This window comes from Euwallacea fornicatus, chromosome 37 (genome assembly GCF_040115645.1).
Source record: "Euwallacea fornicatus isolate EFF26 chromosome 37, ASM4011564v1, whole genome shotgun sequence".
NCBI classification, from domain to species: domain Eukaryota; kingdom Metazoa; phylum Arthropoda; class Insecta; order Coleoptera; family Curculionidae; genus Euwallacea; species Euwallacea fornicatus.
Genome location: NC_089577.1, coordinates 102080 through 127514, shown reverse-complemented (window position 1 = coordinate 127514; position 25435 = coordinate 102080). Strand labels below are relative to the sequence as shown.

The following is a 25435-nucleotide window of genomic DNA, read 5'->3' as shown; positions in this document are numbered from 1 at the left end:
TGCAGAACTTACGCATTGTTCCTCATCGGAGGAGATTAAGAACTGTTGGAGAGGAATGCTCTGGTGCTCATAATGGCGTCATGTGGTGCAAGAAACTCGCCTTTGTTATGATCATTTTAATATTGATTAAAAGGTATTATAAGAAAGAGTATTCAATGTGGTTTGCGTAACCCAACGCGGATGTTGATTATATGATGCGTGATTAATACGGTTAATTACGTCCAAAAACTAGGTCTCTATTATATCGAGGAGAGTGCGTATTTAATAGTTTATTGCGTATTATTAATGGAATGGTCATTAAACTGTTCAAAGAAGCAAACGCAGAGGCGCAGCTTCGGCAGTAACCCATTGCAGCACAATATGCCTCCCATAGTTTCCTTCCACTTGTGTTATTTATCTACGCCAACGTAAACAACAGCAATTTATTATTTATCAACGAAATTCGCTTTGTAACAAAATCTGCGTCTGTCGGTGACCCACATTCTTTACTTGGGCAGTCACGTGCGACAGAACTATTACCCTTAATTTTTTCCCTTTTAACTCAAATATTTAATTTGACGATGCTTTTTTCTAAATTGTACGAAGTCATCCATCTTTCCTTTTACTTTGTTCAAGATAACGCTTCACACAAGCAAGAATGGAATTGCACGATATTGTCTAGTTGAAACCAGCCAAGAACAATATTTACCCTTTACCAAGGTCTCGGACGAATACACTTGCTAACGTTTCGGTTTTGTTGAAAACGAAACTTAAACGTGCGAATCTGAATTAACAGAATCAGTAAAACTTTCGGCGATTGTTGATCATGTTAGGACTTCTAAGCTGGAAAGTAATTTTAGTTCAAAAAGTACAGCAAATATGCTCTTTCTTGAAACTAAAGTCATTACAATAAGACTGGACGGTTGGGAAAGTAGTGGAACTGAAGCAAATGAAGAGGCGCTGATGAACTCCTCATATAATAAACTTCGTGTCCTGAACTCTCTACTCGATTTTCCTGCCGAATATCAGGTTTAATTATGTATTCATTTGACTATAATGTATATTGATAACTTGAATTGTATACAAATGATTCACACAAATTGGTCGCACGGGAGTGACCCTTTTTTCCGGAAAAATTTTGTAAACAGATCGACAATAAATCGGTTGCCAGTACACATTTCGAATAAAAATTCGCAAAAAATTTCGGAATGTTTACATGAAATTGAAGATTGATTTCATAGAAGCGTATTGAGGCTCTCTGAACACACGGCTACCGAGCAGCAATTTCAGATAGAGCTCAAATTAAATTCTATTAAAAATTTCTGTTTGAATGCAAAAAAGCTCAGTGACATACGTATAACCCGATTGTGCAGTCCTCTATCGAGCGCTGCCAAATATCAATTTCATTAAGTTTTTAATTGTAAGGACAATTGTAGAATATTGTGTTTTAGGTGTAAAAAATCCTCGGAGCCTGTTCGCTGTCAGCCTAAGTTGATTAATAATATCTTTCATTTTGTTGTGTTGTAGTAATCAAGAGCAGGTGGCACGTGACCAATATCCTATATCTCTGTATTACAGATCATCTGACCATCTATAGTGCATCAAAGATAACAATTTATTTAGAAATTTTGACATTTTCACTGAAAAACAGCTGTTTGAAATGCCGGTTATAAGTAAAAACATCTCAAAATTTACTTATGAAAACGCGATTTCCGTCATAAATATAAAAAATCATTCACATTATGTGAGCCATGCTGTGATACTAATGTCCTGAGAGAAATTCTACATCGTCTTTAACTAAAATCCAATTCCCACTTTTTTTTCGCCTGCTAATGGCAATTCCCATGGAGAAAACTAACTATCTGCAGCACTTCACCAATTTTCTGAGCATTATAACAATTTTGATATGTTTCATCTTAAAAGTGCCTCAAATTCTAAAGCTTCTGAACGTAAAGAACGCTCGGGGGATGAATTTGATTGGCTTGTTAATGGAACTTACTAGGTAATGTATCTTACTCGCTGACCTTTTACTCCATCAAGAAATGCTTAATTGCAGCTACACCATAATGATGTCTTATAACTTCCGAAACGGCTATGCCCTCCTGTCATACTTGGAGTACCCCATTATCTTAATACAAGAATTAATTTTAATATCCGTAGTCCTTAAGTATAAAGACATGCAAAATATTTACTCCTTGTTTGCTGCTGGATTGTACTTCTCTATAGCTATTAGTTTTCTAATTGGAGTAGTCCCTTTGGGTCTCCTAGCCTTTCTTGTGGTGAGTCATCAAAAAAACAATTTTATTTTTATTTTATTTTACATGTTTTAGCCCCTTTGTACGCCCATAGGGGCTAGCTCAAAAGTAGTGCAACTTGGGGAAATTTTGAGGTCCAAAAATGCTCAGTCAGTCAGCATTTTGACATGGCTAATTTCGGCCTTCACCAATTTTAGTAAGTATATTGAGAATTTTTGCTTTGTTAAGAACATGTCCAATAAAGTGTTTATATCAGTAAATATTATTTTTGCATATAAACCTTCAGTATGCTTTAGTTTTAGTGAGTGTTTTAGTGACATTATTCTTGTCAGTTAGCTTGGGCATTCTTATGTAAATGTAATTTCTGAAACAAACTTTGTTTTCAGCAAGGGTCTTCACAATAATCATGGAATCCGCGGATCTCACTTTGCTACTGAATTTCGTCATAAACACAGTTTTGAGCACTGCAGTAATGATTGCAGCAATAGTATATAAGAACCCAAGTAAGCATGTTGTTGAAAAGAAGGCAGAGTAGTCAGTAGAAAGATGTGTTCTTTGTAAATATGTAAAATGTTGCTTGGTGCCAAATAAAAGTTAAAAGTCTGAGTAACTAGGGACTCAGCAAGCGTTTAACTCTATTATCATAGAGTTAGATTTATTTTATTTATTGCTAAACTTGAGATTTTTATTAAATATAGATTGTTTATTGCATTATGCAGATTGGTTTTAATTCAGCCTTAAAGGGAACTCTGGAGTTGTAAATTTCTGAGTAATCTCGTTGATTTTATATTTCTGAGCCTCCAAAACTGAACTTAAATGAAGTTTTATCGTCTATGCGTCAATACACACATTTTCATAATTTATCTCGCAATTTCTACTATTTTTTGTTGACACAATGGTGGAACAAATTTTACAAACGTGTCTTCGAGCCAACATCGATTCTCTCCGGTCCGTCCCTGTCTACGCTACCACGATACCCCGAAACTTTTAAACATTTTGCAACCGAAATCCCGATTCAAACGCCCAAGAGCACGGGATTCGAAGAAAGAACGCTGTGAACCGCTCGATTCGGCCTGGTACCGCAGTCGTACCGCGACTTCCCGTGTCGGCGAACGTTCTTCAAACTCGAAGTAAAAGAAGGATTCAAAATGGGGCCCCCAAAGCCTCTCTGGCTTGTGGTGCTTTCCCTGTTGCGACTGGCGAAAAGTGAAACTTTGACACCCCCGTATTTTAACTTAGCCGAAGGGAAAAATATATCTGCAACGGCTACGTGCGGGGTTGATACCGAGGGACCGGAGCTTTATTGCAAATTGATTGGAAGTAATTCGGATAATGAACCTACGGTTAATGTGATCCAAGGGCAGGTAAGTGTTCGCTGATTTTCATGGACTATATTAAGTCATTTAATAAGAAAAAAAATTCTTTTGCCCGAAAATCCACGCCATCATCTTTAAAACTATAAATATCCAGATTTTCCAGTTGTGTGTGTTGTAGTCACGTTTACGACTGTTTGAGTGTATTCTATAAATAAGTAAACAAACCTGTAATTTCCGGCTTATCTGAATTCAAAGGGATTTCCCTGTACATTCTCAATTTTAACAAAAATAGGATTTTATAATCGGTTACTCACAATTTCCATCACATACAATCTGAAGCATATGGCTTTATCAATTTCATTGAACCCAGACTTTAAGTTTAGTTGACAATTTGATAAGAAAATTCGTTTCTATCTGCCCTAATAATTGTTGACCTCCAGAAAGACCTTAAGATAATGATTGAAGACATTTTTACCGGGGGCGGCAACGAATTATCACATAAACCCCCTTCAGCAAATAAACCCATCCATTTCTTCTTAGCGCCCTTAATGTTTTTATTGTAGTATTGTGACTATTGCGACCCAAACACACCTGGGAAACAACATCCACCTGAGCATGCGGTGGACGGCAAAGAAACCTGGTGGCAGAGTCCCCCTCTCTCAAGGGGCATGAAATACCAAGAAGTCAATTTGACCATTGATTTGGGGCAGGTAAGAGCCTCGACCACCTGTTTGGTAGTCAGAGCTTTATTGAACTCCAAATGAGTTGGAAACATGTGTAAGCCAGATGACTTAAATTTTATGGCATAAAGAATGCCGGTCAAAAGCAATTTTGTTGCGCCAATTACATTGCTACAAAAGCAGTGAGGTCATTCATTAAATAATTCAGTAACAAGCATATTTTGTGCTGCTTAGCAGTGTTACTTTTCTGCGCTAATGCAATAAATTAGGGGCATTGTCGGTATTGACTAAGCGGCAGAGACTCTAAGCTGTGTTCTACAATCTATAAATAAAATTTTGTATATACAAATCGTCTCTTATAACCCATCAGATAGATCATCGTCGTTCGGGGATCAGCCACGAAGCTCTATTTGTTTATTTAACATTTCTGGCAGTTATAAAAGAGTTCTGCCATTAAGTAAGATACAGTGCGCCTACATTTTCAATCAGGAAATGTTGATTAATAAAGTTCAATGAATGACGATTTTTAATAAATTTTTCCGCCAAAACGGCGATAAGACCGGAAGTCTTCGCCCACAATGGAGTTACAATAATAAATTTAATGTATGTCGCCTTTGATAAGACTTCGGAAGCATCAGATCAGATCGTCATCAGATGTTCCCTTATGCACATAGGAATTCCACGTGGCCTACGTTTACATCTCTATGGCAAATTCCCCCCGACCTGGTTTATGGGTTTTGGAAAAATCGGCTGATTATGGCAAATCTTACACCCCATGGCAGTATTTTTCTGACTCTCCCAGCGATTGCGAGTCGTACTTCGGAAAGGAGACACTACAGCCCATTACCAGAGATAATTCCGTCATTTGCACCACTGAATACTCGAAGATCGTGCCCTTGGAAGGGGGAGAGGTGAGTTGGGATTTCTGATCCAGAACGTACTTATCTGGATAAGAATTTACATATAAAGGTGAAAAATATCAAATGATACACTCTTAACTAAAAAAATTTTAATATTTGTTTCTTCCAACGCATCGCCCTATACATTACTAGTGTTTTCAACTACTCTAAAGCTGGGGGAACTGATCTCTCTCTTGCACACAATGTTCCCCGTAAATTTAACTTTGTTTAACACATTATCTTGTGAATTGTATGACAAAATAAATTTCTAGATCCCAATCTCCCTGCTGAAAAACCGCCCATCGGCCTCGCATTATTTCAACTCCTCAGTGTTGCAAGAATGGACCAGAGCGACCAACGTGCGTCTGCGGCTCCTACGGACTAAAAACCTTTTAGGGCACCTCATGTCGGTTGCCAGGCAGGACCCCACAGTAACTCGAAGGGTACGCGTGTTAGTCCAAACTCAAACTTCAAACTACAACCCCTAACTTTACAGTATTTCTATTCGATCAAAGACATAAGTATCGGGGGCCGGTGTATGTGCAATGGACACGCTCAAACTTGCGACATTCCCGACCCCGTAGACCCGAAGATTCTGATGTGCAATTGCAAGCACAACACTTGCGGTGCCAAGTGCAACACTTGCTGCCCTGGATTCGAGCAGAAAAAATGGCGGGTATCAAAGTATGACGATCCCTTCAAATGTGAAGGTAGAATATGCTTTGATTTTTCTCTGTTTTGGGCTCACGCTATTCGTTTAATGTATGAATTTTACAGCCTGTAATTGTTTCCAACACTCCAATGAGTGCGTCTACGACCCAGAAGTGGATGCCAATAAATCCTCCCTGGATATTCATGGTAGATTTGATGGCGGGGGTGTTTGTCTGAACTGTCGGCACAACACTGAAGGAATTAATTGTAATAAATGTAGACCAACGTTCTACAGGCCGGCGTACAAGTCTTGGAATGAGACAGACGTCTGCCATCGTGCGTATATCAGGTATTTTTCTACGTAATATTTCATTATATGATTTTAGCCTGCCAGTGCGACCAACCTAACCTGACTGGGAACTGTGCCGAGAAATCCGGCAAATGCGAGTGTCGGAAAGAATTCAGCCCCCCAGATTGCACGAGTTGCAGCTTCGGTCATTTTGGGTTCCCAACTTGTAGGCCTTGCGAGTGCTTCATCGACGGAACTTTGAACCAACAATGCTCCAAGGACGATGGGGTGTGTAATTGCAAGGAGAACTTCGGTGGGAACGATTGTAAAAAGTGCTCTCCGGGGTATTTCAAATTCTCTGAATGCAAACGTAAGGGTACATGCAGGGTTTGAATTAAGGATAATTCCGTGGTATTTTTTCAGCGTGTGGATGCGATCCTGTGGGGTCCGACAGCAGTGCCTGTCACCAAGAGAGTGGAAATTGTACCTGCAAAGCCATGTATGCAGGGACCAAGTGCGACACGTGCAGGAACGGATATTTCGACTACCCCAATTGCAAATGTAAGGGTCGATGGTGATTTTTGATGCTGTAGTAAAATTTTGTTTGGAAAAAATTGCTGAAAATCAAAATTCGTGGGGTTCGCATCGAATGTCATACGAAACTAAGCAATTATAATGTTCTGGGATTAATGGTCAATTGGACCTCTGCCATGCGGGTGGTACTTTCATCGCAATACCAAGACTTGATAACAATCTTTCAGATTGCAATTGCGACATTGAGGGCACGGAACCGGAAATTTGCGATAAATTGTCCGGTAGGTGTATTTGCAAACAGGGCTATGGAGGGGAGCACTGCGATGTATGCACTCTGGGTAAGTAAAACGAGGATAGATACAGGGCGAGTATATTTAAAAAAATAATTATGTAGTTTTTTGTTTACTAGCCCCACGGCTTTATTAATTCTCAATAAACCTGTTAGGATATTATGGATACCCGAACTGTCGATCCTGCAACTGTAGCAAAACCGGCTCGCTCACGGCAACCTGCAACGTCGCCGGCAAATGCGATTGTCTTGGAAACTATGCGGGACGTACCTGCGATCAGTGCAGTCCCGGATACTTCAATTATCCCGAGTGCAGACGTGAGTTTCGCAATAAAGATTTCTGAGGATTTTGAGGTTGTTTTCGTAGCTTGCCAATGTGATCTTCATGGCACCCACGGCCTATCCTGCGACCGAGAAGGAAAATGCGAATGCCACAGCAACTTTGCCGGTCAAAAATGCGACCAGTGCAGGGAAGGATTCTACAATTACCCAATATGCGAAGGTGCGTCACAGTTTTCATTATTGAAGCCCGACGGTAATAGACCTATTATGATTCTGAATTTTTGGTTGTTTAATCTTTAATCATCGTCGTTATTCGTATGGGTTTGAAATGATTATTTTTCACTTAACAAGGGATAAATAATATAGGAAATATGTGGAGTTCATTGACACAGCAGCTAATATCTGGGGGCACGTTGAAATTTAACAAAATTTTCAAAATATAAAAATTATTGTCTATCCTTGATTTCGGATCCTTATAGTCATAAGGGTGTTTGTTAGATTTGTCACTTAAAGGTGGATCGATATAGTATCAGATGTCCGGTATTCATCACCATAGCGATTTTACAACCTTTAAAATATTTGATCTTATGTTAGATTGCAACTGTAATCCCGCGGGAGTGGTACAAAGTTTTGCCGGATGCGGATCGGTTCCCGCTGGAGAATTATGCGAGTGCAAAGAACGTGTAGAGGGGCGCATCTGCGACAAATGCAGGTAAAAAAAATCGATTACGTTAAAACCTTCTTTAGCCAATCTTGATTAAAGGCCACTTTACTGGAACCTGAACCCAAACAATCTGCACGGCTGCGAGGAGTGCACCTGCAGTAGAGCGGGCGTTCTAGGCGGGATTGCTGTTTGCGATACCGAAGACGGTCAGTGTGTCTGCAAACCCTCGGTGATCGCCAGAGGCTGTTCCGATTGCGCCGATGGTACTTATAATTTGCAGGAGGATAACCTTTTCGGGTGCAGCGGTGAGTAGTGCCTTATAAAAATTCATACCAAAAACATTCACTAATATTTCTCAAGATTGCGGCTGTGACGTTGGAGGTTCTATAAGTAGCGTTTGCAATAAAACCAGTGGTCAGTGCTTGTGCCAGTCTAGAGTGACCGGGAGAACTTGCAAGGAACCTTTACAGGTACTTTTCGATTTAATATTCACAGCGATTACCACTAGACTCATTTAAAGGCGCACTACTTCCCGACTTTATACCAATACCAATATGAGGCGGAAGACGGTCATTCATCTGAGAACTACAGGGTACGCTACAACAACGACGAGAACCTGTTCAAAAATTATTCCTGGAAAGGCTACGCGGTGTTCTCCACTAACTTGCAACGCGAGGTCATCCAAGATATTTACATCTACAAACCGTCCCTGTATAGGATGGTCCTTAGGTTCCTTCACCGGAATCCGTATACCGTGATCGGTGGCATTAAGGTGTCTCCGGATAATCCGAACGACAATGAGCAGTACCTCAAAGTGCAGTTCAAGAATTCTTCCGAGCCAATTTTCACCACAGTGTCCGGGGAAACGGGCATCGCTCCATTGCCGCTGGTGTTGAACCCGGGAAAGTGGAGTGTGAGCATCAACGTGAACGACAGTCTTATGTTGGTGAGTTTGACTTACTATTGTTAGTTCAGTATTCTTTTACTTCACCTCCAATGTATTGAATAATTTCTGAAACATGTTATTGTTCTCTCTTTAGGATTATTTCGTGCTATTACCCGAGGAATTTTATTTGGCAACGATCCTCAACCAGAAAGTCGAGACTCCTTGTACATTCAATCAAACCGGTCTGTGCAGATCCTTTGGCTACCCTAATATCACATTTTATGACAGGGCATTCGGTGTGGGAGGTTACATCCCTAATGGAGACAAATTGGGATATCAAATCCAGGAGTATTACACCAATACTGAGGTAAATTGTCGAGCATTAAGGGTCCATCAGTAAAGTTATTGTTTTCCTGGATATTTCTTCTCTCATATAGCACTTGCACGCAATGGATATATACAACAAGGTCCCCCTCCTTAACTCTAACCAGCCTCGGCTCTCTTTCAACGTGACCGTGGCCAAACCTGGACCTTATGTCATCTTGATCAATTACGTAACTCCCTTGGACGACCTACGTACCCATAAAGTGGACGTAGCGGTGCATGCCAAGAACGGAGAGAAACCTGGAAAGGTGGTTTTGTATTCCTGCCCTTTCAACCCAACTTGTAGGCAGGTGGTGATTGATAATGCAGGGGGGGTAGGAGTGTTTGAAGTGGACGAAATTTTTTTGACTATAGATTTAAAGGTACTATTTTCTTCACTAGGGAGTAGTTATTAATGGGGAATCTTACAGGGGGAGACAAGCAACATAGGCGTACACTCAATTTATTTGATACCGTTTGCGGACTGGTCCTTGGACTACATAAAGCCCAAACCGGTTTGTGTGAGAAAGGATGGTGATTGCGTGGCCTCGTCCTTTAGGAATCCTCCAGAAACCAAGAAAATCCAATTTGAACAAGATGTGGAGACCGAGTTGGCCAAAAACAGACCACAAGTGTTTCTGTATAACAACAACAGTTTTGTCTGGCTAAATATGGGATATCCCACGATAGATATGAGGGGCAAAGTACCTGAGCCGGGTTTCTACACCTTCGTCTTGCACTACTATCAGCCAGATTTCCCTGGTAAGTATTGACATTTATGAAAAATTATGATTATTATTGTTTATTACAGTATTTAATTTGGACGTGATAATACAAAATGGAAAGTTCTATGAGGCCAAAGTGCCAGTGGAGCATTGTCCCTCTTGGTCTGGCTGCAGATCGCTTATCATTCAAGACAACAGGAACAACAAGTTTGACTTATTAGAGAACTTTATGATCAGCTTCAAGGTTTAATTCATTTGACATTGAATTGGCATAATATATTAATTTTTGTATACAGCAACCGGATAACAAGAACGTATATTTGGACTATCTTCTGGTGATTCCTGCGGATTTATATACGGACCGGCACTTGGAGGAAGAAGAGTTAGATCGCACTGGAGAGTTTATTTCCACCTGCGGCAGTAACCACTTTAACATAGACACGAACCATCAAGGCAAGTTCGCCTAAATGCATGTAATTTCTTTCGTAATTTTTTCCTTTAAGGTTTCTGCAGAGACTCGGTGTTTTCCATTACGGCCGCTCACAATACGGGGGCGCTGCCCTGTTTTTGCGACTATGCCGGTTCGGAAAGCTTCGAGTGTGAGAAATTTGGGGGACAGTGCAAATGCAGACCGAACATCATAGGACGTCAATGTACGGATTGTAAGACCGGTCACTACGGGTTCCCAGAATGCAAATCCTGCAACTGTCCTACGACTGCGGCCTCTTGCGAACCTCAAACTGGTAATAAGTGCAAGTTTCTCTTTGACCAGACTTATTTTTTTTGTGTTTATACAGGTCGGTGTATTTGTCCCACTCATGTAACAGGAGAGAAGTGCGACCAATGCGAGCCTTTAACCTTCGGTTACGATCCTTTGATTGGATGTCAGGAATGCGGCTGTAATCCCTTGGGAGTGAACAAGACGATGCAATGCGATTTATTAAACGGAGCCTGCCCGTAAGTAGTCAGAGGAATTATAAGAGTTATTTTATTTTCGTGTCATAAACACTTCCAAAAGTGCTCCTGATCCCAAAAAAAAAAATAATTTTCAAAGTTGCCAATTTTTGCTAAAATTGACTTTAATGTGGCCAAAGGTGCAAGGAGCATGTATACGGACGAACCTGTGATAATTGCCAAGACGGGTTCCACACTTTTCCCTATTGTACATCCTGTGATTGCAACGAACACGGCACTGTCAGCGAAATCTGCGACAAAGTCACCGCCGAATGTTTATGCAAAAAGCACGTGGTTGGCTTCCATTGCGAGATATGCAGGGAGGGTTCCTTCAACTTACAGGTAAGGTAATATTCACCGCAACCAGTTCTAAACACCCTGGCCAAACAATTTACATAATGTTAAGCAAAGAAGTACTGTAAACATCGGAGTTTAGTTCAATAATTGATAGAGGGCCTAATTTTCTCTGTCCCAAGCAGTTGCGATCAAAGATGACGGTTAAGTTTTGCACATAATTTGGATAGGGTGGAACGAAGTCGATTAATTCTTGGGTTTTCTATGACTATACATACGTATATTTATACGTGATACGATAATTGAATAAAATTTTAAAGACGTTTTTTTTTTGTAATCTAATAGGACTCCAACCCTGACGGATGCACCTCGTGCTATTGTTCCGGCAAAGCCACTGTGTGCTACAGCGCTGACTATGTTAACGCTCCCATTTTCGACTTGAACAATTGGACTTTGGTGGGTATTCAATCAGTGAACGAGGTTTTGAACATCGTGTCATTGCCGGTTCATCTAGAGGATGCCGGAGGTAAGTTCGATTTTTGCCAAGGACTAACATTTACTTGCATTAATCTTGTCATTTAGGAAATGGAATCGGCGCCGTGCTATCAGACTTAAACGACACAACCGTATCTTACTTTTCGGCCCCTACGAGTTATTTGGGTAAAAAGCTGTCGTCCTACGGGGGATTTTTGCGCTATACCATTTTTTATATTATCGGGGATTCTGGGTCTGCGGTGAGCGGACCGGATGTCATTTTGCAAGGTATTTGAGAAAAGACGTTGTCGCACCAAAATTGGGAACTTTTGATCGTTAGGTTCGAATACCTACTTGACCTTCTCCAGCATCGAGCAACCCCCCGCTGTTACTAAATACTCAACGAAAGTGGAATTGATTGAATCAATTTTTGACACACCCTCGGGAGATCAGGCCAAACGGGAACATATTATGGAGGTTTTGAAGGATCTTAAAGGCGTTTACGTGAGAGCCAGCTACTGGAGCCGAGGCGAAACTACGCGGTAAGTTTCTATTGGCTCGGTGGATCAACATCAGTCACATTTAGAAAGTTTCGTGGTTTTATTGGCCAATTGCATAGGTTGATCGATGTAACTTTGGATGAGGGGATCCCTAGACTTGAGTATAACAGCAAGTATCCGTTTGATCTGGATCCACAACCGCTGAGGTCTGTTGAAGAGTGTAAATGCGAGCACAATTATCAGGGTAAAGCGGCATTTTAGAATTTATGTATTTTATACCTTGTGCATTTCTAACACTTCAAGGTCTCTCTTGCGAGGAGTGTTCACCTGGTTTCTATAGAGTGAAAAACGGAGGCGCATGCGTGCCTTGTGATTGCAATGGACACGCCTTTGAGTGCGACGTTAATACTGGAATTTGCCTGGTAACTATCGTGTTTCCACTTTTTCTGTCACTCGTTTAAATTCTGGTGTTCAACCAGAATTGCCAACATAATACCCAAGGAGATCATTGCGAACTCTGCGATGTAGGTTATCACGGCGACGCTAGAGCTGGAACGCGTAATGATTGTTTGATTTGCGCCTGTCCGTTGCCGATAACCAGCAACAAGTAAGTACTCATTGATCGCAAAGCGAACGAACTTGGAGCCTCATTTCTCAGCTTTGCGTTCGGCTGCGACGTGAGCTCCGACGGAGAACACATTAGCTGCCAGTGCAAGGACGGCTACATAGGAGCCAGATGTCAATCATGCGCCCCTGGATTTTACGGCTTGCCAGAGATGACAGGTATGCTCAAATTCCTTTCCGGAAAACACTCGTCTGCAGCAAATTTCTTTAGGTGATTATTGTAAGCCCTGCCAATGTTCGGGCAACATCGACTCGACAGATCCAGCATCTTGCCAATCCACCACGGGAAAATGTGTGCATTGTCTGAACAATACTTTCGGAGAAGCGTGCGCCCTTTGCGCACCGGGCTACTTCGGCGACGCTGTGGGACGCAAAGATTGTCAGTCGTGTCTTTGTGATAAGTTTGGCACTGACCGATGTAATCACCTGACTGGGGAGTGTGTCTGTAAGGCGAACGTGATTGGCGAGAAGTGTGATCGGTGTTTGGATGAGCATTATGGGTTCCAATTGGGACAGGGTAAGATTTGTTGAAAGGGTTCAAGTTGACAGAACCTCATCATGTTTTGGCAGTTTCCAATTGCCTTTTCAGCTAGATATTATCTCCAATAGCTACGATTTAATTGAAAGTATATTTAAATTTGAAGGTAACTGACAAAATTGCGTTTTCTTTTCTTTGTATAAACTGTCAAATTTGAGGCGACATTGCAACATGTAACCTACTAAAAACCTTATAATTTTGAACCATCTTTATCGTCATTTTACATCTTTTTAGGTTGCATAAGATGTGATTGTGGTCTGGCTTCCAATAGCAGCCAATGCGACGATGCTTCCGGACAGTGCATGTGCAAAAAGGGAGTCACCGGAAGAGCCTGTAACAGATGCATTCCAGGCTATTGGAACTACACTGAAGACGGATGCATTTGTCAGTGCTCTACACACAATCTTAGTTTTGTTTTTGCATAAATTATTCCTTTCAGCGTGTGGGTGCAAAGGAGAATATTCAGTGGGCGTGGGTTGCAACGCAGAGACCGGACAATGCGAATGTATGCCTGGAGTAGTAGGAGAAAAATGTGATCAGTGTCCAGATAGATGGGTCTTCGTGCCTGACGTCGGTTGTCATGGATGCGACAACTGCCATCATGCTTTGCTGAACGAAACCGATGCCCTGGCAGAACTGATTGATCCAATTATAATAGAATTTGATGTGAGTTTACTCATATATAACTTTGCACTCCAATAATACCGATTCTAGTCTGCGCAATCCGGCTACTTCACGAGACGCAAGCTAGACAACATGAAGGAGCAATTGGAGAGGTTGAAAATGAAGTTCGCTGAAGTAAACCCGAAGCAGATTAGTCTTGCGGAGCTGATAGAAAAGTACTAACTTAAGGCATTCGTGAAATATAAAAAAATGTGAAATTTATTCTCAGATTGGAGAGTTTGGAGCAAGACTCGAAGAACTTGAACCGCAAATCCAACTATTCGTTGCAAAACAGCGATGAAAGACGCGTAGAGGCCATGGACTTGAAAAACCGCGCCGAAGAACTGTTTGATAATCTCTCCAAAGCTGAAGAAGAGTGCATGAGAGTGATAGAGGACATTGGACGAATCACCGGGCAGTTAAAAGAAGAAGCAGGTAAGTTTTTCCTTTTTTTTTTGACGATTCAAATGCGGGCACTTCAAATATTTACAGGAAACGAGGTGGATAAAGCCCTGCAGGAAGGCCAGGAACTAGTGAAGGTCATCAAAGATTATAATTTAACGGAGCATGAAAAACTCGCCAAACTACAATTGAAGAAGGTGGAAGAGCTGCAGAAAAACGTCACTGAATACAAAGTACCCGTTGACAAGCTGGGAAAGGACATTGAGGACATTAGAGACGGAATAAAGCAGTTCAACGATAAATTGGACGATCTGTATAACCACACGCAGTACTCGCTGAGTACTGCCAATGATGCCATGAAAACTATCAGCAGAAGCGGGTAAGTACTGAAAATTTAAGCTCCAATATTTAAAAAATGGAGCAAGTACAGCAGCTACTGAGCTATTTTTTAAGGTTAATAGCTAGGTGGTGTTTGTCTCAATGAGCTCTATAAACCAAATGTAATAACACCTTTATAGTTTCCGAGATATATGGTTAAATTAATATGTATTCTGTTCGTGATTTTGAAGACGAAAATTTAACATAAGATGCGCTAATGAAATTTGAATTCTGGGTTTTCACCAAAAGACTTCTTTAGAATGAAATGTTTGTGATGTTCAAACAAGAGAAAAACTCCTTGGAACCACGTAAATTATCAAATTTTCTTTTATGAGTATCATTAAATTGATTGCTTGAAAATCTTCCTTTCGCCGTGGAACAATAAAACAGGTAAGCAACTCAATGGGATGAAAAAATAATCACAAGAAAATAAATAAATATGGTTTATATCTTTACAAAAAAGAAAAACAAATTGTATTCAGCCTTAATACATTCATTTTAACCCAAAATCCTTACGTCCATATCAGCAAAACATCGTTCTCGCTATCACTTACTCGCTGTCTGAACTCCCAAAAAAAGCAAATAAACCCAGCACAACCTCATCATGTTCCTCACTTGGTTTTTACTTTCACTTTCAAATCCTCTTTCAATTTCCATTTGATCAACTCCATGCAGGCGATTGCATCTTCCGCACTATCGTGCCCGGCCACGTCGTTCTGGATTATCTTTTTCAAGTATTCGCTGGCCAATGCGCGTAGTGCTCTCTTGTGTGGCAGTCCCATTTTATGAGGAAACAACACTGACGTGTCAATAACGTTTCCATGGACGATCTTCAATGCTTTCATGTCGCTCTCTAAGCTGTGGCCCACCAAGATCGTTGCGGAATTGCACAGGTGCAAAATGTTTGCTTGAACCTAAAAAATAATCGTTTGCGGAGTTGTTTAAGTATATGATAATGACTTACTTGAAGAATGCTGGTGCTAGTGCGATCCATTTGCTCCTTGGTAATCCCCGAGAAGCGGGTGTTATAATCGATGATAGGGTTAAGGGGTTTAACTAGGCTTTCATAGACCGTCTTGCAGTCCACGTCCACTATAGTAACTCGTGTCAGCTCTAGGCCTTTAGTTGTGTAGCACATTTCGCAATCTAAAGCATAGACTTGTGTACTGCGAGGGTCCGAATCGTCTTCCGGTGATAGAGTCGTTTGAAAGCCTTCCAGAGTGTCACTCAAAGTTCCGTCGAAAACGTGAGTATCACTGGTGACGCATCCGGTGTCATCGCTGGTCTTGCAGCACAAAAAAATTTGTTCCCCTTTTATAGTGCGCTTCTTCAGAGGATGATACATGCACTCCTCTTCAAATAAAGGCCAACCATCATCGTCCACTTGATAGAGTTTACCGCATCTACTGCATTTACGATGATTGTCATCGGTAATCGAATAGTCTACTGCAGCGCGATTGCTGATGACAGTTTTGCCGCGCTGATCGCCCTCTTTAGGGTAGCCGTGCATGTCCAGCTCTTCTTCACTTAAAATCCAATTTTTCACGTGCTCGTAGAATGTTCTACCTTCGAAAGCACTTTCTTTTTTTGGCAATGCACTCTCTCCACTTAAGACCGGGCCAAGACCTTTGGTCTCTCGATCGAGAAGCTCCTTTCTCAGTCTGAAAATGAAATTATTCTGTCAAAACACAAAATAATGATAATCATAATATTTCTACCTATTGACAGCCAGCATTGAGGAGTTCCTATAGGTCGCCAATACTTTGCATTTCTCATAGCAAGCAAACTCTTCATTTAAAGCCCTGTTATAGGCATCTTCTTTCATAGCATAAAGCTTAGAACACTCTTCAAGCATCATGGTAAGGAACCGTGTTCTAACATTAACAGGCAGCTTAGATTTATCAGCCTGAAATTCAAGAATCAAACAAAAAAATCCACAAAAAAAATAGTAAGTAGTACCTGGAAAACATCAGGAACGTCCTCAAAAGTATAATCAGGCACATGTGCTATGCGGCCCCCTTTCTGGGTGTGTGCCACTGTCTTTACGTTCTGAAGACTCTGTTTTTTTATTAACGATATACGCTCTTTGGCCTTTTCGATCAAAGCTACGTTAGGAACTGCGGCGATTTTTTTAGGGATTTTCACCTGTGAAGCACCAGGCCTATGCACTCCATTTAGTATATCATCCACTACATTTGGGGGCGCTTTGGGACTTTCAGTAGTCAATTTTTGCTGCTGCAATCTCTTCAGTTTATGCAGTCTTGCAGCCTCCAATAGACTTGAAGGTCTCTTGGGTTCCTGCATAATGCTTTTCACTTCTTTTATTATATTTTCCTGCTCTTTGCTTGCCTGAGCCATTTTGGCTATTTTATACCGATTAGCCAGAATCTGGCCTGGTAATAAGACAGTCTTTGATGGGGGCAGGCACTTAATGAATTTTGACTGACTGATTACATTCTCAGCACCTGCATGAGCAGTTCTTCTCTTGCCTTGGCCTGTCTACATTGTTCATGGAAAAAATCTCAAGTATTCAAAATCCAAAATGAGAATTTTGGATAAAGGCAAAAATACTTACCATGTTATCCTCTATTGGGAGTTCTTTAGGTGCTTCTTCAAGTTTCAATTGGGGACTAATAGGTTTGGGTTTATATTCACTGAAGATCTTGTAACATTCCCTTAGAGTTTCATCTTCGTCTTCATAGTCCAGATCAATATCTGAGGGCAGCAATTCTGAATCCATTTCCATATTTGTGCATGATTGTGAGGCCACTGAGTCACTTTCCAATGTCTGTCTTTTCTTTTCATCTGCACAAATGATTGTATTTGAGTAATAATTACTTATTACTCAATTTGAATATATAGGTGTAAATAACTATTATACCTTTCATGTCTTTGGATGGTTTTTTCATTGAGCTGTTTGCCTTCTCTTTTTCCCTAATTTTCTCTTTCACTTTGTCCTTGTCTCTATCCTCACTATATTTGCTTTTCTTCTTGTTTTTATGCCTTTCTCCTGACCCACTTCTTTTCCTTGATTTGTGATTTGATGCACTTTTCTCCTGACTTCTAGGTGATTTGGTTTTTCTGGAACTTCTTTCTTTTTGTTTGCTTCTACTGCGACTCCTCTCTCTTGCTTTTTCTTTTATGCTTCTTGAAAGTTTCTCATCTTTGGAAGAAATCTCTGAGCTGATTTCTTTTGAACCCGAATCTGAGCTGTCATATCTTTCATTCTTATGTTTCTTATCCCCACTTTTGCTCTTGCTGGAGGGCCTTTCCTTGGAACTGTTTTTCTTTTCTTCTTTTCTATGTTTTTCTCTTTGACTACTTTTATGAGATTTGGAAGTTTTATCAGTGCTGTGCTTGGAGTCTTTCCTTCTGCCTGAACTTGAAGAGGACTTTTCTTTATCTCTGCTTTTGTCACTTTTCCTATCTGTGGGGTTTTTAGTTTCTACTGATTTTTTGTAGAGTATTTTATTCTCGGAAGTGGTTGAGTCAGGCTTCTCTTGTTTGTCTTCCAAATCTTTTTTAGTAGCGATTTTAATAATTGATTTTTCCTTTGGTGTCTCCTCTTCATCTGAACTAAACTTTGGGATTATCAAGTCCTTGACTACATTAGACTGCAGTAAGTTGAGTTTCTTCTGCTCCTTTTCAATGTCCTGCTCAAGCTGAGTTAGTGCTGGAGACCCCTCTTCTGAGTCATTAATGATATTGTCAATAAGATCAAATTCATTTGTTAAATCTTCAAAATTTATCTCAGACTGCAAAGGATCATAAATATTATTAGCAATATTCTCTTGTATGCCCTTAATGGCTTCTTGCTCTTGATCGTTCTTTGTTGAGGCAACGTTAGACTGTGCGGCAGAGCTCAGAATACTGAGAGGTGTAGGCTTATAAGTAGGTTTCTGGATCTTGATAGGTCGAACAGTTCTCTTTTGCTTAAAAGCCAAGTCTGGCACGTAACTAATGGGTATATGGCTGCGGTTATTGTGGATATTAGCCAGCTCACTCTTAGGGGTCGGTTTGTATGTCGGAACCACATTTCGCGATGTTTCCGGGACCCCATCGTCGACGCACTCATTTGGCCTCTTTTTGTGTCGAAAATGGCAGTAGGGACGGCCGCAGGTCGTGTTGTAAAACGGGCATTCTATGTCTTGGAAGTAGCCCTTGGTCGGCAGCATTATTTAAGCCCACTTTTCATGCTGGGTGTGTGGCTTTTGTGGGTTTTAAAAAAGAAAATCTTGGAAAAGGAAATACGCAAACAAATACAAGAAACCTTTTCTAAAACTTAACCTCATTTGTCATTGTCAATGTTGTCATCGGTAACGTTTGTAATAGGATTGAGCTCACTAGGAATGTTTACATATAAATATTATTAAAAAAATATTCTTTTCGTTATCGCATAGATAATGTAAATAAAAAGAAATTAATATGTTGTACAGCGTAGAAGTCTATATGCATTCCATATATGCACAAACTTTGAATTTATACATACATGCAGTGCACAACGGAAGAATCTGTCAGTTCTACCCTATACACATCTAGTACCCAAATGTGAAACATTTCGTCGCATTGCTTAAAATGATCGCCTATTCTGAGCCTTCTCATTATCGCTGGTTTGACAAAATATTTGCTTTGTAAGATTTCGTCGAACCTAACCCAACGGTTTTCTTCCGCTTTTGACTTGATACCCAAAAATCGAGGACAACATTAACAAATAAGAGATAAACCTTAATCATCATATTCATTTACAACGCATTCTCAACTTAACTATCACTCTCGTCACAATAAATATCGCTGCTAAAACCCACACTTCAAAACTGATTTACATTAATCGCCGTTACTTGCGGCCTCATCTTCGCCTGATAACACCTCCACCACAGTTATTTCCCTGTTGGTTACCAAAGAGTTGACGCATTCAGTCACATTCTTTAAAGTTTGATTCTCTTTGTCACCTGGGCTTTACATTTCATCTTTAAATAATTTAAAAAATAATCTATTACCAGTTGGAAACTGCAGAATTTCAATTGTCGCGTGATTCTGCCTCAAAAACATGCTGATGAACATTTTATCTCTCTGGTGCTTTTCGCACATTTCATCCTTCAAATATTGCAGATTATCGCAGACCAACTTGTGTAAATTCGCCTTAGGGATGTATGAATCCAGACCGTAGTAGGAGTACCAAAACTCCTAAAACTGATCTCCTTTCAGAAAATGGTGCGCTGCACCATAAACCAATTCTTACGCGTGTTTAGTTGCAAAACATGATCCAGCTGTCCTGTCTTGAATGAAAATGAATTGATTTTTTTCTGTCGCAGCAAAGATCGTCTCAGAGGCAAAATGGAAAACATTCAAAACCAAATCGACCAATCTAAAGTAAATTTGGACACAGCTGAAGGTCTTCTAGCAAACGCTTCGGATCTATTAGAGGAATCGATAGGAAAGCTGAAGCAGCTGCAAGAGACCCCTCGGGAGTTGGAAGCAAAAAACAACGAATTTAAGACGCGTTTGGAGAAGAACCAAGAGGAAATCGATGGTATCAAGAATTTACAGCCTGAGGTGCAAGATCATGCTCGGAATCTGTCAATGAAAGTGCAAAACTTGGAAAACATCCTAGCGGACAGTCAGTTGGACTCCAGTGATGCTGTCAAAGCCGCTAGAGCTTATAAAGATATTGCGGAGGCTGTGAAGAGCGCCAAGGAGGCTGCTGAAAATGCTAGAAATGATACGGTTCATGCTGCTGGAATATTGAATACTGTCCAGGAAAAGACTATGGAGACCGATTCTGAATCCAGAGAGGCTTTGGATAAAGCTCACGAGTAAGTACCTCTTTTTAGAAATATTGGCAAAATTATTTATTGAATTTTTGTACAGAGTAAACGAGAAAATCACTAAGTACTTGAACCCGGCTCTGGAGGAGGCATTGAAGGTTTTTGGCCCTCTCAAACAGCTCCAGGACAGTAACGATGGGATTCTACGCGATATCGAACAGATCTTACAGACGATAGAGCTGCCTCCCCTGGATAAGAGGTTCAGGAATGCATCAAGTATGGCCGATAAGGCCATCATTTTCACCAAAACGGTAGACGAGCACGTAAATCAGTCCTTCAGCCAGGTTAAACCAGATTGTCACATACGCTAATCTAAGCTAATTTGAATTTATATCATCCTTTACAGCTGCCAGAAGAAAAGTCTAAAGCCATCGGGCTGCCTCGTGACGTCGACGATATTAAAAGGAATATGGACCAGACCCAGACTCAAATCACAACGGTACACACAACGCTGCCCTTGGTGTTGAAAGGGGTCGAACAACTACCCGCTATCCAACGCAAGAGGAATGAAACCTCCGAGGGTAATTTCGAATCAATTATATTTTCAGAGCTTTGGGACTTAACTTGGGTTTTAGCCATTAAAACCCAAATCAATAAGCTGAGTAACCAAATTCAGCTAGCGAGGGACTTGGCGAACAGAGTGAAGGTAGGGGCGACGTTCTATTCCAACACCACGTTGGAGTTGAGGAATCCGAGCAATCTTGAAGACCTTACAACCAACACTAAAATCAGCGGATATTTCAAAACGAAGAAGCCCAACGGGTTAATTTTTTACTTGGGAAATCTCAATGGAACCAACTTAAGGAAAACCAAATCGGTATTAAATTGACTTTTCATTCAATCACGCCCTCATTCAATTCTGTATCATAGGACGACTACATGGCTTTGGTGGTACAAAATGGCTACCCTGTGTTGAAGCTAGATTTAGGAAATGGGCCAGATCAAGTAATATTGAACAAGAAATATGTAGCTGATAATGTGTGGCGGCAGTTTATTATTGAAAGGTGGGTTTAACACAGTGACTTTTTAGTTAATCATCTGTGCATTGCAGGGTGGGTGATAACGCAACACTGAGCATCCGTGAGGAAGTAACACGCGGCGATGACAATAAAACAGTACACAGGGAGGACATGATTTTCAGCGAAAATAAAACCCTTGCAGGTCACCACACCATCTTCAATTTGGACAAGGAGAAGTCAAAGTTATTCGTCGGCAGTTTCCCGATAAACTATGAGAAGCAAAAGGAGATCGACGTGAACTCTTTCGAAGGGGCAATTGAAGAACTGGTGATTGGAAATACTCCAGTATCACTCTGGAACTTCAAAGAAGGATACGAAAACAATCACGGGGCCATAGAGCGGTGAGGGTTGAATTTCAGGTCAAAGAGCTTAGCTAATTTTTCGTGTGCGACAGAGATAAGTTGGTGGACTTGCAGCCGAGTACGGGACTCAGCTTTAATGGTCACGGTTACGCTATGATGGACTCGCGGTCGATGCAGCTGAGATCAAAGTCATCCATTGATTTGTTTTTCAAGACGTTTGCCAGTGAAGGACTGCTTCTATTGGCGGCTAATCAAACGACTTTCGTCGCTCTTGAGCTGCGCAACGGAAAAGTGTTATATCAGGTGAGGCGTTAGGGTTGAGGCGAAACTTTTTTTCGATTATACAGGATGTATCAAATTAAAGTATTTTAAACTTTCCTATTCTGTTCTCATTGTGACAACACGGTGTTTAAATATTTCGTTTTTCCTTAGTATAATCTGGGCAACGGCACTAAGAAATTCGCCTCCACCGAGCGGTACAACGACGGACATTGGCACAAAGTGACGGCTACCAGAGACGGTCCAAGAGGTAAATTGCTAGTTGACAACGAGGACGTTATCGACCGGACTACGCCCGTGGGCGGAAATATGCTGGAAGTCATCGGAACTATTGCATTTGGAGGTACATTTTTTGAGCTTTTATGATCTGATAATACTCTTGTTTTTATTGAAAGGCTATCCACAAAAGCATAACTTCCTTGACGTCACCAATATTAAATTTGACGGATGCATCGACAACGTCACCATTACGGGAGAGGTCGTGGACCTGCGCTATTATGTTAAGTCGTATGACGTGACCCCTGGATGCCCTGCAAAGGTGCTTAACAAATACTGTTGTTTTTTTTAGAGCATATTGACCGTAATTTTCTAGTTCTCTCCAGTAGTTTCATTTAATAAATCCCGCCCCGGTTACGTGGGGTGGGATAGATTCTTAATGGACAGCAACCTCAAAGTGTCGCTACGGTTCAAGACCCCAGAGAAAGAGGGGTTGTTGTTCTACGTCACTGACAGTGACCAGAGCAACGGTATGTCGCTAGCTCTGGTCGATGGACACCTAAAGTTGATCAGTCAGAAAACAGCGTTCGTGTCCAAGGAGAGCTTCAATGACAATGAATGGCATGTGGTGGCAGTGATCCACAACGAGACGTATTTAAGAATCGACTTTGATGATTATGATATGAATGGGTAGGTTTCACTTAAATATAGCAACGTGGCTATCGCACATCGGAATTTAGAATACTTGAAGATTTCTTCTTTACAGAACTGATATTCCGCCTCCACTGCACATTCTATTCGCGGACATGTACGTGGGGGGGTTGCCACGCAAAATCGTGCCAAAAGCAAACACTGTTGGGTCCTCAAAGCCTTTCCACGGGTGCATCGCCGATTTAACTGTAAACGGGAAGGTGAAGAATTTTGCCAATACCACTGAGAAAGCGTTCGAGATCTTGGGAAAGTGCATCTTGGATGTGGATTATTTGCCTATTGATCCTTCAGTGCATCAATGTAAGCGTTTGAATTTCTACGTAAATGGAGAACTTTTCTTTTATAATTTTAATGAAATGTAGTGCCATCTCTAATTCCCTTCCAAGAAGTCACGCTACCCCCTCCCACATCCCCAGTAATAGTCACAGAGGATCCGTTTGGAGAAGGTAAGCAGTGTCAGCGTATTTTTTTTCAGTAAACTATAGGAGTGGGTTTCAGCCAATTATAAAAGAGGGGATGGTGGATTGGACGTTGCACCGAAACCTGTGCCCGAACTAGCTTCAAGACGACTACCCCAAGAACCACCAGTTGCTCCTGTCACTACTGCATTTCGAGGACCCATCACACAGCTTCATCAAACCACGCCTAAGGTTTTTTTTTCACTACTCTAACGCATGCGCCATATTTCATAATACCTGTATTTCCCCGACAGATTTTCTCTATTATAATAGCTCGCTTGTCATTTATTCATCAACTTTTGAATTAACGAGCGTTGATATTTAGACGTCAATGAGAGTGACTTTGTAATGTTTGCAGTCCTCTATATACTTCTCTTATCATTCAAATTTTCTAGCCAACGCAGGATGGCTGCGCCCTCCCTATTCATCCCGCCGAGGAGGATCTTAGGCAAAATGGACAAAAATTCGGAGCACTGTCAGACAGCCGCTTAGAATACAACACTGGCCGCGGCAAATTCCGCAAGAATTTTGAATTCAGCTTAGAATTCAAGACTAAAGAACCCAACGGAATTATTTTCTATGTCTCAAATGAGAATCACAAGCACTTTGCCGCAGTACTGCTTCAAGACGGCTATGTGAGACTGAAAACAAGTTGGTAATAAAAAAGTTATGTGGTTATTTGATTTCAGGTGGTGTATACATTCAGAGGCGAACACGAGGCTTTAGTGCTGCGATCGCAAATGACTTACAATGATGGTTTGTGGCACGTTATGGAATTCAGCCGGGATGGAGCGGAAGGCAAACTCAGCATTGACCAAGGCACCCTCGACGGCAAGCTTCCACACAAGCCACCTTTGCTTAATGTGCACGTACCAGTCTATTTGGGAGGAATAAATCCTGAACAATATGATAAAGTGCTTTCTAATTTGGTAAAAATCTAACAAGGCTACTTATTTTACCTTTCAATTTATTACAATTTAACTTTAGAACACCACAGAGCAATTCCGAGGCTGCATCCGGAACTTCAATATGAATAATAAACCCATGGAAAATCCTAGATCATACGGAGTTATCCCCTGTTCGGACTACGTTGAGGTAGCATAATTTTAGGGGTGAAAATTAAAGCTTCTCAGACAGTATTAATAATGTTAGGTGGGAACCTTCTTCGGAGGCGGTTCTGACACTTTCATGAAACTAAAAGAGCGCTATTTTGTGGGCGAAATGTTCAACGTGAAGATGGAGATTAAACCTCGAGTAAATTCCGGTAAGTGAAGTTTTATCAATTGTTGCTTCTATACGTTATCGGATTTAATTTAAGGGCTCCTGATAGCCGTACACGGCAAAAAGGACTATGTCGTACTGGAAATGGTAGATGGGCACCTTAGGCTTACCGTGGAGAATGGCCGAGGACCAGTAGTAGCAACGTACACACCACCAGGCAACAATAATTTCATTTTGTGCGATGGCCAATGGCACGAAATACAAGGTAACGTTATAGAAAATTATTGAAATAATATTAATCACCATTTTAATGTGCTTCAGCCGTGAAATCAAAGAACGTGGTTACCCTTTCTGTGGACAACGTCTTCACCGATCCCAAAATCGGGTCCTCACAGTCAACATCGAGCAACACAGGTAGCGGATTATTCTTGGGAGGACACAAATTTATCAAGAAAGTCAGAGGAATCAGTACGCGCAGCCCCTTCGTTGGATGCATAAGAAATGTGTCTCTGAATAACGATCCTATAGATCTTTCTACTCTCGCCATTCAAGGAAATATTACGGTCGGAACTTGTCGTACGAATTAATCACGTATCTCAATAAATGCCGTAATAAAAAAAATATAGTGTTTAAATATTTAGTCGTAGTTATTTGCAGTGTGTCCTATTTCAGTTTTAAATTACCAGTGGAAAGTTGTCACCGATATGCATAATAAATGTCTAATTAGTAATTATTATTTTCTTCTTGACGCGTGGTGAATGAAAA

General features: G+C 40.9%; 3 protein-coding genes across 3 annotated transcripts; 2 read left to right on the top strand and 1 right to left on the bottom strand.

The window, feature by feature from the left end:
- Window positions 1-1620: 1620 nt before the first annotated feature.
- On the top strand, window positions 1621-2950 carry LOC136349424 (solute carrier family 66 member 3). The gene is made up of 4 exons (XM_066300959.1): window positions 1621-1981; window positions 2036-2258; window positions 2310-2430; window positions 2621-2950. Exons 1-4 carry the CDS (start codon window positions 1812-1814, stop codon window positions 2767-2769), a joined length of 663 nt encoding a protein of 220 aa, XP_066157056.1. The 5' UTR covers window positions 1621-1811; the 3' UTR covers window positions 2770-2950.
- Window positions 2951-3248: 298 nt separating this feature from the next.
- LanA (laminin subunit alpha) lies at window positions 3249-25400 on the top strand. Its single transcript, XM_066300955.1, has 55 exons — window positions 3249-3598; window positions 4114-4260; window positions 4905-5141; window positions 5402-5572; window positions 5626-5839; window positions 5907-6116; window positions 6167-6439; window positions 6493-6630; window positions 6831-6941; window positions 7049-7210; window positions 7260-7394; window positions 7769-7886; window positions 7938-8143; window positions 8199-8308; window positions 8359-8784; window positions 8879-9091; window positions 9162-9470; window positions 9519-9849; window positions 9899-10056; window positions 10109-10265; window positions 10316-10555; window positions 10610-10769; window positions 10907-11108; window positions 11406-11586; window positions 11643-11822; window positions 11875-12076; window positions 12154-12278; window positions 12338-12456; window positions 12514-12641; window positions 12693-12817; window positions 12870-13175; window positions 13431-13580; window positions 13636-13862; window positions 13911-14035; window positions 14089-14294; window positions 14352-14640; window positions 19952-20452; window positions 20508-20748; window positions 20811-20985; window positions 21040-21281; window positions 21335-21468; window positions 21516-21824; window positions 21878-22088; window positions 22218-22407; window positions 22460-22602; window positions 22657-22970; window positions 23047-23291; window positions 23354-23437; window positions 23490-23641; window positions 23845-24084; window positions 24139-24378; window positions 24437-24544; window positions 24602-24713; window positions 24768-24935; window positions 24992-25400. Exons 1-55 carry the CDS (start codon window positions 3383-3385, stop codon window positions 25255-25257), a joined length of 11082 nt encoding a protein of 3693 aa, XP_066157052.1. The 5' UTR covers window positions 3249-3382; the 3' UTR covers window positions 25258-25400.
- On the bottom strand, window positions 15070-19044 carry LOC136349422 (RNA exonuclease 1 homolog). The gene is made up of 6 exons (XM_066300956.1): window positions 17521-19044; window positions 17215-17444; window positions 16599-17138; window positions 16358-16545; window positions 15604-16300; window positions 15070-15553 (listed from the first exon to the last, which is right to left on the bottom strand). Exons 1-6 carry the CDS (start codon window positions 18812-18814, stop codon window positions 15251-15253), a joined length of 3252 nt encoding a protein of 1083 aa, XP_066157053.1. The 5' UTR covers window positions 18815-19044; the 3' UTR covers window positions 15070-15250.
- Window positions 25401-25435: the final 35 nt, after the last annotated feature.

Bases quoted from the DNA above. Each gene is read 5' to 3' on its own strand.
- LOC136349424 (XM_066300959.1), top strand. From the start codon at position 1,812: ATGGCAATTCCCATGGAGAAAACTAACTATCTGCAGCACTTCACCAAT. The intron at 1,982-2,035 runs GTAATGTATCTT...GCTTAATTGCAG, and splicing joins TTGTTAATGGAACTTACTAG to CTACACCATAATGATGTCTT. The intron at 2,431-2,620 runs GTAAGTATATTG...CTTTGTTTTCAG, and splicing joins TTCGGCCTTCACCAATTTTA to CAAGGGTCTTCACAATAATC.
- LanA (XM_066300955.1), top strand. From the start codon at position 3,383: ATGGGGCCCCCAAAGCCTCTCTGGCTTGTGGTGCTTTCCCTGTTGCGA. The intron at 3,599-4,113 runs GTAAGTGTTCGC...TTTTTATTGTAG, and splicing joins TTAATGTGATCCAAGGGCAG to TATTGTGACTATTGCGACCC. The intron at 13,863-13,910 runs GTGAGTTTACTC...TACCGATTCTAG, and splicing joins CAATTATAATAGAATTTGAT to TCTGCGCAATCCGGCTACTT.
- LOC136349422 (XM_066300956.1), bottom strand. From the start codon at position 18,814: ATGCTGCCGACCAAGGGCTACTTCCAAGACATAGAATGCCCGTTTTAC. The intron at 16,301-16,357 runs GTAGAAATATTA...TTTCATTTTCAG, and splicing joins TCAATGCTGGCTGTCAATAG to ACTGAGAAAGGAGCTTCTCG. The intron at 15,554-15,603 runs GTAAGTCATTAT...ATTATTTTTTAG, and splicing joins CTAGCACCAGCATTCTTCAA to GTTCAAGCAAACATTTTGCA.